This window comes from Odocoileus virginianus, chromosome 11 (assembly GCF_023699985.2).
Source record: "Odocoileus virginianus isolate 20LAN1187 ecotype Illinois chromosome 11, Ovbor_1.2, whole genome shotgun sequence".
Classification (NCBI taxonomy): Eukaryota; Metazoa; Chordata; class Mammalia; order Artiodactyla; family Cervidae; genus Odocoileus; species Odocoileus virginianus.
Window position 1 is genome coordinate 36856691 of NC_069684.1, and position 17199 is coordinate 36873889.

General features: G+C 47.9%; 1 protein-coding gene across 1 annotated transcript in view; it reads right to left on the minus strand.

Moving 5' to 3' along the window:
- The window catches only part of MTOR (mechanistic target of rapamycin kinase), a 119009-nt gene extending 102025 nt beyond the window's left edge, over window positions 1-16984 (minus strand). Inside the window, exons 1-12 of the mRNA XM_070474281.1 lie at window positions 16878-16984; window positions 14622-14797; window positions 13881-13989; window positions 12973-13205; window positions 11507-11707; window positions 10672-10806; window positions 6965-7240; window positions 6773-6881; window positions 3433-3619; window positions 2349-2477; window positions 1411-1655; window positions 128-343 (exon numbers count right to left, since the gene is read on the minus strand). Coding sequence (XP_070330382.1) covers window positions 128-343; window positions 1411-1655; window positions 2349-2477; window positions 3433-3619; window positions 6773-6881; window positions 6965-7240; window positions 10672-10806; window positions 11507-11707; window positions 12973-13205; window positions 13881-13989; window positions 14622-14783 — 2002 coding nt within the window. The 5' untranslated portion in view covers window positions 14784-14797; window positions 16878-16984. The remainder of the gene's footprint in view (window positions 1-127; window positions 344-1410; window positions 1656-2348; window positions 2478-3432; window positions 3620-6772; window positions 6882-6964; window positions 7241-10671; window positions 10807-11506; window positions 11708-12972; window positions 13206-13880; window positions 13990-14621; window positions 14798-16877) is intronic.
- Window positions 16985-17199: the final 215 nt, after the last annotated feature.

Below are 17199 nucleotides of genomic sequence, written 5' to 3' on the forward strand. Positions count from 1 at the left end.
GAAAAGGAGCTGGACATCAGTTTGTTGAGGCTGAAGGATTCCAGAAGGGCCATGCAAGAAAACTGGATACTTCTAACTGCACCTGGCACCTAACACTTCCCTAAACTGCCTGCATCTCAAACTTTACCAGGATCCGTTATCCCAACCACGAGCAGTTTGCTGAGCACATCGGCCACCACTTGCACTGCAGTCTGGCTGACCACATGAGCGTGGCCACTGATGAGGTGGACAGAGGGCGTGAGCAGGCGAGAGCAGGTGCGGGCAGCCTCCATGCGGATCTCCTTGTGCTCACTGTTCAGGAAGTGATCCGCACAGTGGCGGACAAACTGGGTCAGAGAGTGGCCTGGATACAAGGGCAGAGAGAAGACAGAATGAACACCGCTGCTTTGGACAGTAGCTCTGCAACTCGCTGGCTGCATTTTCCACTTAGTGGCTACTAATTTAATTTTCAACAAGATATTGATCAGCAAGATACTGACCCAGAACTCTTCTCTTAGAAAGGTAACAAACGGGATTCCAATGGGTAGAAAGGCAGATGGAGAAGGAACTGGGAGATGTACAAAAGACAGTTCCTCCCTGCCTCCATCCTGATCTTTTATTTCCTTCAAAAAATGAATTATTTTGTTTTATTCTGACCCTGTTTTTCATATTCCCAGAGAGAAAAACCATTTTTGATCAAATTTACCTTGTCTATTTTAGTTTCCAGATTCAAATACCAAAGAGAGAGTTTGATGTAGTCTGAGTTTAAATGTAACTCCTTTCTATTCATTAGAAATAAATTATCCTGAGTGTTAATCAGTGTAACTGGGGGAACTGAAACAGGAAATCACGGACGCTGTAAGTACTGACAGCACATCTAGACTTCTTGTACTTCCTTGTTTCTCTGTAGTCTTGACCAGTACCACCTATGTGATCTTAAATTTCATTTATGTGTGCATTTTTCTCTCCTGAAATATATCTCCCTAGGGCGTTAACGTGGGTTTTTCTGCGGCTTGGAATTCCAAACTGAACTGCACAGTACAGTACTCTTGGAAATCATACAGCCATAGTAATGAAAACACCCCAAGCCCTGCTTATACATTTTAAAGCATTAAACACCATCTCAGCTACAGGGAGGTAAGAAGGTTCAGAGTCCACCTCTGTGTAGCATTGGCTCTTTGGACTAATGCATACTATTCTTCAAAATATTTGTACCCCCTACCCACTTTTCCTGTCTTTGTATGAGACAAAGAAACAAACGATAGGAATTAACAACATACAGAAAGGATATAGGAAGGATGAGCTACTGCAGAATCAGCCACCCTATCTCCTGGATCCAAGCAAGAGCCAGAGATTCTAGGCACCCTCAGTCTGTTCTCCAGGCTCCCAGTGTCACTGACTCTCTTGGCAAGAGTCACCACCATTTCTTACCTTCAAATTCAAAACTGCCGAGAGTTCGGAGAGCAAGGGTGATGCTGCCCACATCACTGGCCTCAGGGAGGGTCGTGAGGCCAGGGGAAGCCAGCTGATGGGCCAGGCCCTTGGGCATGCCTGGGTGCCGGAGGGGTTTGTGCATAAGGACCAGGGACAGCATCTTCAGGAGCCCGTCTTGGATGTCCTTTTTCAGCTGTGGAATCTGACGGCTCAGGTCGTAGAGCACAGCTGTGAGGGCAGGGCTGAGGGGTGGGAAACCAGTCACGTCAAGGGCATGTGACATCTGGTCTGCTCTGGAGAAGAAACAGCCCTTTCTCTCCAGAACAGGGACTGGGTCCCATCTCTGTTTGGTCTTTACAGGAGAAAGAATACTATAAAATTGAATATATATCCTAAACTCTCTTGGTCTGATTCTGGATTTCAAAACAATCTATGATTTTGTCATGAGCAAACCTGTTTACTATAATTTAGCCACTAAAACCAAGTCTCAATAAGTCACCTGGGAAGCAGATTGACAGCACTGTCCTTATTTTATAGATAAAGAGAACGAGACTGTAGGGAGCTTAAGTAACTTGCCCATAATAATATAAATGACAGCTGCGAACATTACCAGAGCGCTTCTTGAACACACGGCACTTCGTGAACTCTTCTACTTAATCCCCAGGACAAATCCAGACAATAGGAATTGTTATTGTACCCACTTTTCAGACTAGAAAGCTGAGGCTCAGAGAAGTTAAATAATTTAGTTACAATCACCAAGCAAGCTAGTGATGAAACACGGATTTGAAATCAGTCTGTGTATTTAGTGTGAGCTATCCTACCCAGTCAATTTTATATGCCAACAGCCATGCCTCTTTCTTTCCACACAGACCCAGGACTGTGGCTCGAGCCTCATACTCCCTGAGACAGGGAGAGCTCAGGTTCCCGACACCCACCTCAGGCCCACCGCCAGCATGGGCTCCAGCAGCTCCTTGATGTCCTGTTGGATGCCTGGCCCCATGGCTCGGGCCAGCATGCTGATGCAGGTGAACACTGTGGCATCCACCTGCATAGCCTTCTGTCTCCTGCAGAGAACCCAAGGGTGGCCAGTTTAGACATAATGGCATTTTGTGATGTCCTACCTCAAAATCACCGTGGGGCAAGGAGGGCTGGTTACCCAAGCAGGGTCACCCCATGTGGATGTGCAGGTGACCTAGTGGGGCCCATCACACTGCCATCACTGCAGACTTGTATATTTACAACAAATGTCCAGCAGATGGCAGTAAAGTCTCCAGAGTAAGGGGCCCCGCCAGAATTCACACAAAAGGCGCCACACGGGTTAGTGTGGTGCTGGCCAAGGTACCGATTTAGGAAGCAAACTGAACAACATAGGTCAAGGACCAGGAGTGAAGGGCACAGCCATCATATGGGAAGAAATTCTTCTCCCTGTGAGGAGAATGCTGGGCCTGAGATGGGCGAGGCTCATTAATTCACTAGCACAATCCTTGCTACTAACACAGGGAACTATAAAGACACAGTTCTAATAAACTCTGACCCCCTGAGACTTAAGAGAAGATACCCCAGCCTTGCCAATTTGCAGGGCGCTGAAGGTCTTTCTCATATTTTATTCATTGGGAGGTTTCAAGAGGAAGAATAATGTATCCAACTTTAGTGATGAGGGTAAGGGTGACCATTAGGTCCCCTCATTTCCAGTCTGGGAATCCTCACTTTAGTTGTTATCAGGATAAGACCTTTGAAAGCCAGAGAAAAGAACAGAAGGAGATTTCCAGTAAGTAATATACATATTGAGAACAGCACTGGTATCTAATACGTTCGCAGGTATTCAAGCTTCCCAAATATTTACATTGATGTCACTTCATTTGGAAAAGGCCAGAGCTCAACTGAGGAAGGGCTGTTCATTATATAATTTGCTGGTTAATGATGCAGAGAACAGGCTTAAGCTCCACAGAAACTGGGATGGAGCATCCTTTCTCTCCAACCAAATGGGGTGGAAGGTGAAATAGTAATAAAGATGCTTACTTATGGGCGAAGTCCTTAGGGGGCAGGGCTGCTCGGATGATGTCCAGCACACGAGGCAAATAGACCTTGAACTCAGACCTCACAGCCACAGAAAGAAGCCCCAGGGCTTGAAAGGCTGCTGTCCGTTCCTTCTCCTTCTTGACGCAGCTCAGGACATGGTTCATGGTATCCTGGAGGTACTGGGTATCTAAGCACAGAAACGACAAAGTGTATATGGCTGAAGGTGAGGGCTGGTCTCTGTGTCAAAGGTCAGAGTTCCTATACAACATGCAATTTAAGAATAAATCAAGAAAGCCTGTTGGAAAGACATTAAAGAGAATTGAGAGAATGTACAAACCAAAGTCTTATGCTTGATAACCACTCCTCTGATAAAGCTTTTAGAAATATTAGAAATATAAGCTGTTTTTCTCCTTTAATTAAAAAAAAACGTAAAAATCTCCTCAAAACAGTATCACATTAATTGTCCCCATCCGTGTTACATTTTGAGGGAAAAGATTATATGCTCTTGTTTAAGAAATATATGTTAAATCTTGGTTTAAAACGGGGAGAGGATCAACTAAACTATTTTATATTGAAATTTACAGTAATATTGAAAATTGTTTCCAATAAACAGGCCATTCCACTCAGCCTAGGCCTAGAAATCATTTTGCTATCACCTAGAGAATTCTGTACAGTTATACTTAATAGAATAAGATTTAGTCTGTAATTTGGAAAGCCACATGTGTATTTTCATTAAGTTTACATAAGCCAATGTGCACGGGTAGGCGATTCTTGGGCAATTTAAGCTAAAGTGTTATGACTCCTGAGAAGGCTAGAACTGCCGGCTTCGTGCCTTGCTTCTGTTTCTCCTCTTCCATCTTGCTGGCCTCAAGGCCGTGCACCAGCAGCACATACATCGGAGCGGAGAAGGCAAGACCACACGCCCCTCGTCCCCTGAAGTGAGGGCTGCAGAGGGCCACCATGCCCACACTCATCAACACATCACTGCATTCACGCCATCGAGGAACGCCTTCTCTCACAGCTCACGGTCACATGAGGTGAGACCACACGCCCCCCGTCCCCGAGAAAGTGAGAGCCGAAGAGGAAGGGCCACCATGCCCACACTCATCAACACATCACTGCATTCACGCCATCGAGGAACGTCTTCTCTCACAGCTCACGGTCACATGAGGTGAGACCACACGCCCCCCGTCCCCAAGAAAGTGAGAGCCGAAGAGGAAGGGCCACCAGGACCACACTCTGCAACACACATCACTGCGTTTACACCACTGAGGAATGTCTTCTCTCACAGCTTGTGGTCAGATGAGTTGACCTCCGTCAGCTGAGGCACGCTGGGGCTTGAAAACAGTCAAGAGACCAAGGGTATACCACCCTCAAATCAGAGTGCATCTATGAGGAAAACTAGATCTTCACAGAAGGGCAGTGTTTCAGCAGGAAATGAGCTTAAATCATGGTGGCAATTTCCTTTTCCAGATTTAGCACCCCCAAGAGACTAGGAATCTGGCATTGCTAGAGATTCCAGACCAAACCCAAGGGGAGTATATTTGACATTCCCAAAGCTTGCATCATCAGGAAGTGCAAGCAATGACTTCCGAACTGTAAGCTTTAAAAAGTGGCACTTTCCCAATGACACTGTACTTACGTGGGCAGCCCAGGCTGAATTCCAAGGACATATTTTAGTATATTATTTAATAAAACAACAAAAACCCACATCAAAAGAACAAACCTGGGGGCCTTCCGAGCCCTTGTATCCTGCTGCTAGGCTGTCTTTTGAACTTACTAGGGTAACTGCTTCCACAATATGCCAGACTTTGATCAAATATGGCCTACTTATCACTCTCTTTGAACCACAGACTTTCAAACCAAGATCATTTAAAGCTCTACTGAATAGGGGCATGTCTGGTTACTAAAAACAGAGAAAAGCTACTGAGCACCAGGAGAGAAGAATGGAAAACTGAAAAAATACAGGTGATTTTCATTACATCCTTTCTTTATGGTTCAGAGGTTTTATGTGGTTAATTGTCTCATTCTCCCTCAACAGGGCCTGTGCTCACACCCCACACATTAACACTTCACCAGCTGTATTTTGCCACTGTCTCATCTGAGCTGAGCAGTGTGAAATGAGTCTATGCCAGGGAAAGGCATCTGCTGAGGGGCAGGCTGGGCTTCCGCTTCCCATCTCGGCTCTCACTGAGTCCTGTACGCTTATAAAGTGCAGGCAGCATGCACCACTGTGAAGACCAAAGAGATGAAGGGCCAAGGTCTCTACACCCAGCAAGGAGGGAGGTGAGACAAGGATGTTAAATATGAACAGGCAACTGGAATAATAGTATAATTTTTACCTTTACCTTATTTTTAAAAAGGCTTTGAAGTAGCCAGAGGAGCCAGCAACAGTAATGATTTCTATTTCTTGGAGCTCACTCTGCACCAGGCACTTAGAAAGGTGCTTAGACATTAAGGCAGCCCATCTCATGGGGCAGGGACTGTCACTCTAACTGGACCCCATCCAGAAGTGAAGGTCCAGGAAGGTCACACAATCTGCCCCAAACATCACAGTTAAGAACAGAGGCTGGGACTTCCCCTTGTGGTCTACTGTTTAAGACTCTGTGCTCCCAATGCAGGAGGCGCAGGTTCAATCCCTAGTTGGGGAACTAAGATTTGGCATGCCTCACGGCACAGCCAAGAAAAAAGAAAAGACCTGGGGGAAGATTCACCCCAGGTCTGATGCCATGGCCCTTCCCCAGCTGGGGGTTATAATGAGATATGAAAAGCATGCTTCCAGCTGAAGTGAACCAGGCAGGCCTCAGGGAGAAGCCACTGTCTGAGCTAGGCCAGTGAACTAGGGATTCACAGCAACCAGTGGGAACAGGGCAGGAATGGGGGAACCCACAGTCTATCACCTGTGAAACCAGCCCCTAAAGCATCCAGTCCTTCCTCCTTGTGAGCGAGGAGGCAGCCTGGTGCCCACCTCAGGAGTAGATGCAGGACTGCCACTGGATCCTCTCTGCCCCACAGACTAGCTGCTGCACCCCACAGAAACCCAAACTGCCCTTCCTTCAGTCTGTCTGGAGCCCATTCATGAACAAACATGCTGGCTTCCACACAAGAACTCGCTTGGCTCTAGAAGCACCGTCTGCCTGCACATTCAGACTGTCCCGGTGTCTGCTACATTTACAGAAACCTGAACTACGTACCGCTGAAACTGGCTAAGAAACCAGAGACTGGCCTTTCAGCAATCACTGCTTCAAATGAGAAGCAGTTGTAACTTTCTGCAATCACGTCTTCTCTGTTTAATTACCCCTGATGGGTAACAAGACGACGCGTCCATGGACATCCTCACCTGTGAAGGCAGAAGGTCGGAAGGCAGCCAAGCGGGGCAACAAATTAAGGATTGTCATTTGGATCAGCGAGTTCTTGCTATTCCTGCACTTCAGCACCCACTGGCAGACCTGAGACAGGAAGGACACAGGGTTGGCAAAGGAAGGGAGGCGTGGAGCTTGGGGAAAGAGAGGGCGGGCTGCCTGCCACTGACCTGATCAAATTTCTCCTCCATCAAGTCCCTGCAGCAGCGGCTCTCCACCAGCGTGGACTTCGCCGGGCTGGGGGAGGCCCCGAAGCCCATGAGGCCTTGGTGAGAGCTGTACCCCAGCAGCCCCACCAAGGCATTTGACTGCTGGGGTTGCACGGCCTGGAAACTGGTGAAGGGGGTGATGTGACGGGGTTTCGTTCCAAAGCCCATGAGATCCTTGCAGTACTTGTCATGGACCAGCTGCTGCTGTGTGATTTCTTCCATTTCTTCTCTCAGGCGCTGTACACGCAGGGGAAAAGTCACCTTTACTCACAAGAGGCATTTACCTGGGCACCATGGAGTCTATGAGCTACACATACCCAACCCTGAAATTTAACTCTTTCTACAGAGGACGGCGGCCACTCTTCTCAAGGATTTGGGTTTCCCTAGGACCTTGCAGGGGGCCTGATTCTAATTTAGGCAGAAGAGCACCACCTACTGAACAATGAAGCAGCAGCAGGGGGCTGGCTCCCAAGGACCCCTATGCTACCCTTGGTGTGGGAAAGCTGGCTGTTGATGGCTGTGACAGGAGACTCCTGAGAGGGTGAGGGGCAGCCCCACTCCAGCACCCTGCTAAGGAAGCTCTGCTGTCCCTCTTCTCACCCAAAACCCAGGTAGAAACAGCGGAGGCAAGTGATATTCTCAGAAGCCTAGGAATTCTGTAAGAGGCATGGAATAAGTTGATTGGCTGAGAACTCACACTTCTTACCTATTCAAAGGACTGCTCAATAACTCATCCTCCAGCAGTCCAAATTGAGAAAGGTAAGAGAACAATTAACTTCCAGACTTCCAAACTCTTCTCACAGATATTTTCATTTTTCAGAAAATTTTGTCCACTATTTTTGTCAAGGTCACCGATACTCTTTCGTTGCTAAATCAAATGGTCAGTCTCAGTCCTCATCTTATTTGACTTGTCTGCAGCATCTGATCCAACAGTGTTTCCTCCTTGAAATCCTTCATTCACTTGGCTCCTTGGACCCTGAGTTTTGCTGGCACCCACACCCCCCGCCACTGCTACTCCTTAGTCTCCCTGAGCTTCTCCTCATCTCCTGCCCTCAGGATCTCAGCCCCCATCTCTCCTCCAACCATCCTAGTTACCAGGGAGTTCTCATCTAGGCTCATGACTAGAAATAACATCCACATGCCAACAACTCCCAAATCTGTCTCTCTCTCAGATCTCTCCCCCAAACTACTCAACATCTCCACTCAGATGCACAATATGCATCTTAAACTTACCAAGTTCAAAAGCAAACCCCTGACCTTCCACCCCAGACCCATTACTCCCATCTTAGTAAGTGGCAATTCTATCCTTCCAGTCGCTGAGGTCCCAAACCTGGACTCCTCTCTCCCCCACTGACCTCCAAATCCAAAATTTAGAACCCAGCCCCTCCTGGCACCACCACAGCTCCCAGTATGGTCCAAGCTGCTCAAGTCCTCTGCTGAGATGCTACAGTTCTGTCCTGACCAGACTCCTGGCCTCAGCCCTGGCCCCTTCAGTAATCTATTTCCAACGATATGTGCAGGGGCTTCTGAGATCTTACGTGATGAGTCCCCTCCTGCTCCAGGTATTCCCTGGACCCGGCCTCCCAACTCCTCTCTTCTCTCACTCAGCTCACAACAGCAAGCTCGCTCCCTTCATAAAGCAGCATGCTCCTACCATGGGGCCTTGTGCTTACAGAACCAGCTGTCTGGAAGGGGCATCCCCAGATGTTTGTATGGCTTTGTTCTTAGCTTCTTCACGGCTATGCTCAAATGTCATCATATTGTAAAACGTAATCCTTGATCCATGCTAGCTTCCCCATTCCTTTCTCTGCCCTACTTTTCTCCACAGCACGTATCACCATATGCTGTACTATATATACTTTTATTGTGTATTGTCTGCCTCCTTTTGCTAGTATGTACTGTTTTATTCACTGCTGCATAATTCTAGCTCTTAGGACATGGTATAGCTGGCCTATAGTAGATGCTCATTCTATTCTGTTGAACGAATGAAGAAATTATGAAATTATAATACTTTGTATTTGTATGGTGGTGATGGTTGAGTTGCTAAGTCATGTCCGACTCTTGCAACTCCACTGACTGTAGCCTGCCAGGCTTCTCTGTCCATGGGATTTTCCTAGGCAAGAACATTGGAGTGTGTAGCCATTCCCTTCTCCAGGAGATCTTCCAGACCCAGGGATGAAACCCAGGTCTCCTGCACTGCAGAATTCTTTACCGACTGAGCCAAGAGGAAAGCCTTTACATTTGTGTAGTTCTTTATAATTTACAAAGCACCGTCACAAAGTACTATTTCATTTAAACCTATGAGCTAGGCGATATTGTCCTGTTTTTCTGGAGAGAACGAAGATCCCAAAGCTGTGTGGTACAGTGGAAAGCACCATGTTATACTCGGGTGGGGAAATCTCTGAGGATGACCATTTACGCAATGCCCACTAGGAATCAAGAGTTGTGCTAAGCACCTCATATATATTTAGAAACCTTACAGGAGCCCAGTGAGGTGGATAAGACCCTGTGAAAACTGAGGGGATGAAGTAATTTACTCAAGTCACATAGTAGAGAGAGGAGTGGGGATCCAGAGCTAGACTCTGTCCTTCACACGCTGCAGCACACGCTGTGCCCACATACAGGATACAGCCACTGACAAACATCCCTGGGCCTCCAAAAGCAGGAAGCCCTGGGGTGAAATGCCACAGCAACCAGCTCCCCATGGGAAGACTACCTCCCAGATATACCCTGAATCCAGCATGAGCGGACTGACACTGAATCCACTTCTGCGTCTACACTGCCAGAATCAGTGGAAGCTGTGTCTGTGCCATGGCCATACATTCCAGGGGCTGCTTCCAGCTGAGAGAATGCTATGAGAATGCTATGGCAGTGAGAATGAGTGAGAATGCTATGGCGGGCCTCGTCTGACAGCAGCTCTGGCCTGAGGACCCCGGGATGGCTCTGCACAGTAGACTAGGACGCATCCATCCCACTCTTCTTTCCATTCTTGTTCACTCAGGGTCAGACACGCACTGAGGCTTGATGGTTCTCCCAGCCTCTTCCAGCTCCCTCATTTTCTCTCACAGGATATTTCCCTAATACAATCCTTGTACTTTTAAACCCATCTCTGTAGCTGCTTTTTGAGCCAACACACCTCCTAACTCACCTCTCTGCTTTCCCCCCTGCCTCTCTACAAGATCTTCCCCACAAGCAGTCAATGACTATTAGAGACACACGCCATCACATCATCTCTGGATGAGAATAAGAGCCTGGGTGGACCACAAACTATGAGCCTCCCAGTGGGGCCCCACCCTCCCTCTCCCGACTCACGGTGCACCAGCCTCACTTCCCTTCCTGCTCGAACTTGTCAAACTCTTTCACCTCCAAATCTCTGCATGGAGAACCTCTCTGCCGGCCGCTAGGCTGGCTGCTACACGCCATGTGGTCTCAGCTCAGATGGCATCACTGCAGGGAGGGAGTCACCCCCTCCATCTCGTTTCCCTCCACCCCATTTCTTCATAGATATGGCTGCTGTCTGAAATGCTCTTATTTCTTTGTCTGTTACCTGTTTCCCTACAAAATGTAAGCTCTGTGAGGATGAGAATCTCACCTCGTCTCGCTCTCAGAATGGCACGTGGGAAGTCTGGAACCCCTCACCCCACTGTTCCTCAGAAGTGGCTTCTCACCTCTCCCTCCATGCTGCTGATCCGGACCAGCTCATTGAGGATCAGCAGGGCTCCATGGATCCGGTCATCCCGATTCATGCCCTTCTCCTTGGCCAAGGTCTCATCAAACCCTTTCTCTGCTTCTTCAAACGTGTGCTACAGAGAGATGCAGAATACCTTCATTACACAACACCCAGAGTTAGAAAGCAGCCTGCCTGTCTACGTGGGGGTTCTGAGGTTACCATGCCTGCTGAGGGCCTTATGCCAGTATCACTGACAATACTAGCTCATTGAGCTCTTTCATCTAATTTAGCTTCAACTCTCACGCCACCATGAGGCAGATTAAAAACAGAAACTAAGTGACTTGCCCAAAGGTCACAGAGCAGCCAAGACTAGAACCCAGGTATCCAATACCACGTTCAAGGCTCTTGGTGTAGGACAAGCCTCAGTAGGTTCTCCTGGCAGCAGCAGTCAGCACAAGACTCATAATACTAGAGGAGAATTGGTATTTTCTCAGTATTTACTGCATTTCGTTCCTCCAGAGACACCCATTTTCCCTACTTTAACATCTCTGAAAAGAGATGCCTCATAATTGTTGTTAAAAATGCAGTGAGTGTAACTGGCACTGCAGTCTCACTCTTAGTGGGGTGTAAACTGGCGTAGCTATGGACAGATCTTTGCTTTCGTGAAAAACAACAAAATAACTACTAATCCACAGTAAGCTTAAAAAATCACGTAAGACCAAAGTAGACAAGATGCTAGCTCTGTGGCCAGGGGTCTACTGCTGCCCTTTAAGCCCAGTGACACTCCAGGCCGATGTGCTTTGCTGGAAGCTGGAACAGAACCGTCTCCTCACCCTGTACCACTGCGGCTTCTGCATCTCCTTCGGCTCCCGCTGGGTGGTGAGGATCAGACAGGCACGAAGGGCGGCGACAGCTCCCTCCCGGATGGCCTGTTTGGGGTCCCACACGGCCACAAAGATATTGTCAAAGAAGGGCTGCACTTGCTGGAAGAAGAAGGTGGGGACGCTGATGGCCAGCTCACGGAGCACCAGGACCTGGGAGGAAAGGCACACAGAGACCTTGCATCTGGATCAGAGAGCTCTGTTCTCTCAGGAACACAGCCTCTTTTCATGCCAGAGCCAACACTCACTAGGAAAATAGCACACTTGCCCACTCTTGTAGCTCAGAATTCCTGGGGACCTAGGAAGGAGAGTAACACTGATCACACATCTCAGTGTCCATTATCACAGGGTGTTTAGAAATAGAATGCTTGTACAGGAAAGTTAGGACACAAGTTCTGAAAGGACAGTGGTGTTTGAGGTCTTGTATACTGCTCCACTAGAATAGATAGTAGATAGACAGATAGATAAATAGCCTAGAATGTAGGCATTCAATAAACCTTTATTGAATGAATGTTCCTGTTTAATATTTAATCTTGCTATTTTTTTCATTTGACCATGGAAAAACGGAAGGTGGGGGGTGGTGGCCCCAAGTTAGAGTTAGAGAGTGCCACCAGAGGCAAGCCCCTCACCCAGGCAGGCTCCTTCCTCATGGTGCTGCCACTAAAGATGGAACCGACTGGAAAGGATCCACCTTAAGCTTCTATTCCCACCACACTGGTTCACAGATTCTGTTGCTTAAGGACAGACTCTCCCCCACCTCCGAGCCTGGATTCTTAGCCCATCACACCAGCCTTTTTCAGGGATGAGCCCTGGTGAGCGAGGAGGATGTGTGTCTAGAAGAGGGTAGAAGCCACCACTCCCTCAAATGCAGAACAGCCAAGGGGAAAGAGGAAGTCTGGACTGTGTACTGACCAATCACTAAATGACTAAAACATACACGGGAAAGGCCTTGGGAGAAGGCAGACCCACTCTCCCAGCAGGGGGAGCGAGTACCTCCTTTGCTCCTCTCTGCAGCCCAGAACTCCCTTATTCCACAGGATATTGAGGGACCTTGACAGAGGGACGCTGCAGATAGTGCAGCTGTCTGAGGCTTTGTAAGCCTCTTGGTTTGTGACTTCTCCTCTTTCCTATGGCTGAAGGGTGCCTTCTGGGGAGGCGTTTTCGATTCTGGAAAATCAGAAGTCAGGGTAAGAACAGCACACAGGGCTGCCTCTCAAGCAATGAAAGAAAACGTTAATTTTCCTCCTCAGGAACGGAGCTCAGGGTGAGGAGAGAAAGGGATTCAGGGCCAGAACTCAGGGCCACCAAGAAGCACAGTGCCTCTGCCTGGAGTGACCCCTCTCACTTTTTGCCTTCCAGGGCCCTGAGCACATCATCTGAAGGACCCAGACATGGTGCACTACTCCCCAGGCACTCACAGCCGCGTGTCTCCGGCCCTCGTTGCGGTCAGCACCCAGCCATTCCAGGGCTCGCTTCACCTCAAATTCCACATACTCAGCAGTAAAAGTGTCCCCTGCCATGGCGAGGCGACCGATGGCCTTGGATGCCATTTCCATGACAACTGGGTCATTGGAGGGGAGGAGGTTCCGAAGGTAGTTAGCAAATCTTCCAATTCGAGTGGCATTCCCGCCTTCCACTCCTATGAGGCTGGCTGGAAAAGACAGAAAGGCAAAAGGTGAGGAGCGGCACAGGCTGCCCAGGAAAGTAGGAGGCCTTCAGAGGGACACAGCCAGTGACCTCCTCCTTTTAAGTACAGACTGCAATCTCCAGACAGTAAGGATGCAAACAATTTTCATTTCAACCAACAGATTTGGCATTTGTGCCAGAACTACTTACATAAAGCAAAATGACCTCATTTTAGTAAATACAATTTGTTTTCCCAAGAAGAAAAGGAAAACAAACTGGGACTGAATAATAGTTCAAACGATGGATGACTAGTTCCTGGGAGCTGAAAATTACCTGCCTTTCATTCAATGCATCCCAACTCTACTTTTCTATTTGTGAGTCCTGCTATGCCACACTGCTCTATGGAGAAAACAGAGCCTGGAATGAAAGCAGGCTTCTAGTCTCAGCCCTGGTGCACTGGCCCTAGAAAAGCTGCTTAATGGTTCTGAGATTCCATATCTGAAAATACCTGCTTTGCCTATGTCCCAGGACTACTGCTCGAATAGCTGAGTAAGTACACTGAAAGCCATGAGACTCCTTAAAATTCCTTAAACAAATGTGAACTAAGTATCCAGTAAGAAGCAGACACAAGGTGCAGTAGACACAAAGGTTAGCAGTCTTTTATTTCCAGTTCTCACCTCACCAGAGACTCTGTCCTTACCTATGGCCAAAATGCCACCTTTCCTCTCGTTGGCATCTGAGCTGGACACCAGTTCAAAGATGTGATGGTTCAGCTGATCATAGAAGCGAGTAGACTCCTCTTGACTCATCTACAAAAGAAGATGTACTCAGCACAACTGCTAATGTCTCCCTGATGGTGGGGAGGCTCCCAAAGGTTAGGACCTGAGAGGCAGCCGGCAGGTACAGTTCAAGCCAAAGGGGACATGGCTGCTGCCCATTTCTAGTTTTAAACTGTACAGCAATTCATTGGTCTATTTAACAAATACTTATTGCATATCTTGCTTGATAGCAGGCCACTCACCGTCCTAGATTCTACCTAGTACCAGAAGTATAAGAATAAACAAGACATTGTCCCTGACCTCAAGTCTGGTCTCTGTTTAGAAAGCCCCAAGCAACCAACTCCTCAAAGCTATGCCAACCACTGTTATCAGGTTGAAAGAGTGGAAGGTCTGTAATGTGACATGAAACGGAAAAAAATGAAAAGAAACACTCATCTCTATGCTGACTATTAAAATACCACACCACATGAAATGCCACAGAAATGTGTAACTGCTGCAAAGGAATCTGCACATTCTATGGACATGAGAAACTGGGAGCCTTTCTGAAATGGAATCTGCATTTTCTGAATCCTCACTTAGCTGTCAAGGGGCATCTAACCCAGGGATGGGACGGGTAGCCCCAACACTCCATGATGAATGGCCCCGCTGACAACAGCCCGAACCTCTCGGAGCTCCATGGTGACATAGTGCTGGAGCTCCTTGGCAGCTTTGGCCCTGGTCTCTTCATTCCGGCTCTTCAGGCCGCTGGCAAACTGCTGCAGGACGCTCACATTGCTGGACGTGGTGGCAGCTGTGGTGGCGGCGGCAGGGCCGGTTCCAAGCATCTTGCCCTGAGGTTCTTTGGAGAGACGCTTCCTTTAATATTCTGAATAACAAACTATGGCAATGAACTTATATATGGTCCCAGCTCCTCAACACAGACCTTCATATACCCAAGTCAAGCTGGGGAGCCAAACAAGGTTGGGAGACCTCACTGAAAAACATGCAAAGAGCCTTGAGCCATTCAATGACGACTGATGTTTAAAAGAGACAGCACAGTAGCACAGGTCAAATTATGGGCTGTGCTGCCAGACTTACCTGGGTGTGAGCTCAGTCCAAAATTATATACCTTGAGGAAGATACTTAACAGTTTCCTTAACTGTAATAAAAGGATAATAGTACCTAACTCATGAGGTTGATGTGAGGATTAAGTGAGTTAACCCATGTTAAAAAATAATTAAAACAGTGCCAGGCACACAGTGAGTTAATAGTTATTAGCTATGATTATCATTATGACTACTACATACATGGCACAGTCAGGTACTAGAGTGGGGAGGCAGAGGGAGAGAATAAGCATGCCCAAGACTGCCCCTTTCCTTGAGGAAAATTTAAAGAGGGGCACTGATCATTATTCTATAGCAGCACTGCCCAACAGCAATATGAACCACAAATGTAACTTTGAATTTCCTAGTAGCCATATGGGAAAGGTAAAAAAAAAAAAACCCAGGAAAAATTAACACATTTAATCCCAACACATACCAAATATCATTTCAACATGTTATCAATACAAAAAATTATTGACATACTTTTTCATTCTTTTTTTCTGTACCGAGTCACCAAAATCGAGTGTGCATTTTACAGTTAGGTCAATCTCAACTTGAACTAGTCACATTTCAAGCACTCTAAGCCTCATGTGGCTGATATTGTATTGGGCAGTGCAGTTCTGGTTTTTTTTTTTTTTTTTTAATTTTTATTTTGTGGTCCTGCCCTGCAGTATGTGGGATCTCATTTCCCTGACCAGGGACTGAACCTGTGCCCACTGCATTGGAAGCAAAGAGTCTTTACCACTGGACTGTCAGGGAAGTCTCTGCTCTATAGAATATTAGTATCTGGAACGTGAGCTAAAAGAGACTGATTTGTTCCTGAGATCACTCATTTATTCCTCAATTATGTAATGTCCCTTCCCTCAATAAGCTTACAGTCTAGGAGGAAACACAAATAATCAAGTGACCATAATAAAGTGGCTATGATAAAGCTCTGCCCAGACTGCTATGGCAGTAACATATACACCTATTCTAGGTATGTCCACGTTATAATAGAAAATCAAATTTTCAAACTTTCTTATTTTTGAAAGAATTTGTGAAATTCAGAGAAAAAAAATAGTATAATTGGTTCTGGAAAGCTTTCCAATACTCCAGCGTCAAGAAGAAGACCGCAGAAAGAAGTGTCAGACTTTAGGGCTGAGGAAACACAAGGATTCCAGAGGAGAAAACTGCTACAGAGAGTGTGCACTTGGCTGTGATGAGGGGGAGGGAGGCTAGCAAGGAATTCCCAGTCTTAGGAAGGAATCAACCTATCTTCACAAGCCCACAGGCTATCTGCTCCAGGCAGAATTCAATGAAAATACTAGAAGTTAAATATAGGAAGGGTCTCGGCGAGGGCTTACTGAAGTTAAAGCCAGGTGCCAAAACTAGGGATGGGGGCGGGGGAAGCAGAGAGGATGAAACTCAGGGTGGACCCGAGCTCAGCTCCGGGGAAGGGGTCCTTGAGAGGCATCCACAGTGAAGCGCAAGGGGCTGCCACTGACGTTGGTCCTCTCTGAGGACAATGTGTAGGTGGCTCAGAAGAAGGGTTGACTGATGGGCAGAGACCCAAAGGCGCCCCAGCAATACAGGAGCTGATGGGCCGGCCTTCGTGGCGCCAGAAACGCATGGTAAGCTAAAGGGTCTGGGGGTTTCCTGGAGGTCCGGGAGGAGGTGGGCGTAGCCTCGCGGGGTGAGGGTCAAGGGCTCAGGCGGCGCCCAACTCCGTGGGGCCAGTACTAAGGGGACCCCAAGTCCCAGACGGACGGCTTCCCGGGGTGCATCCAAGGACCAGGTTGGCCGTGGGTCTGAACATTCCGCCGCCTTGGAGGGGTCGGTGCCAGGCCCCAGACTCACCGCGCGGCTTCGGCCAAGGCCTCAGCTGCCGCCGCCAGCGCCGGTACCGCCGCTTCAGGGCCCGGTCCCCAACACCCGCCTTCCCCGCTGTCCTCTAAGCCGGGAGGAGGGAGGGCGTACTCCTAGCCCTAAGGACCAATCGACGGGCATAAGAAGAAGATAGACAGGAATACAGGCCAATAATCATTTAGGAGAAGTGAGGCTTCGGGACCCGGCTTCTCCAGGGGGCGGGGACTGTTCAAATAGACAAACCCCGTGGCCAGTGGCAGGAGAAAGAAGGCTTAGGTCCTCTCGGGAGAACCAATCATTCGTAAGTTGACTT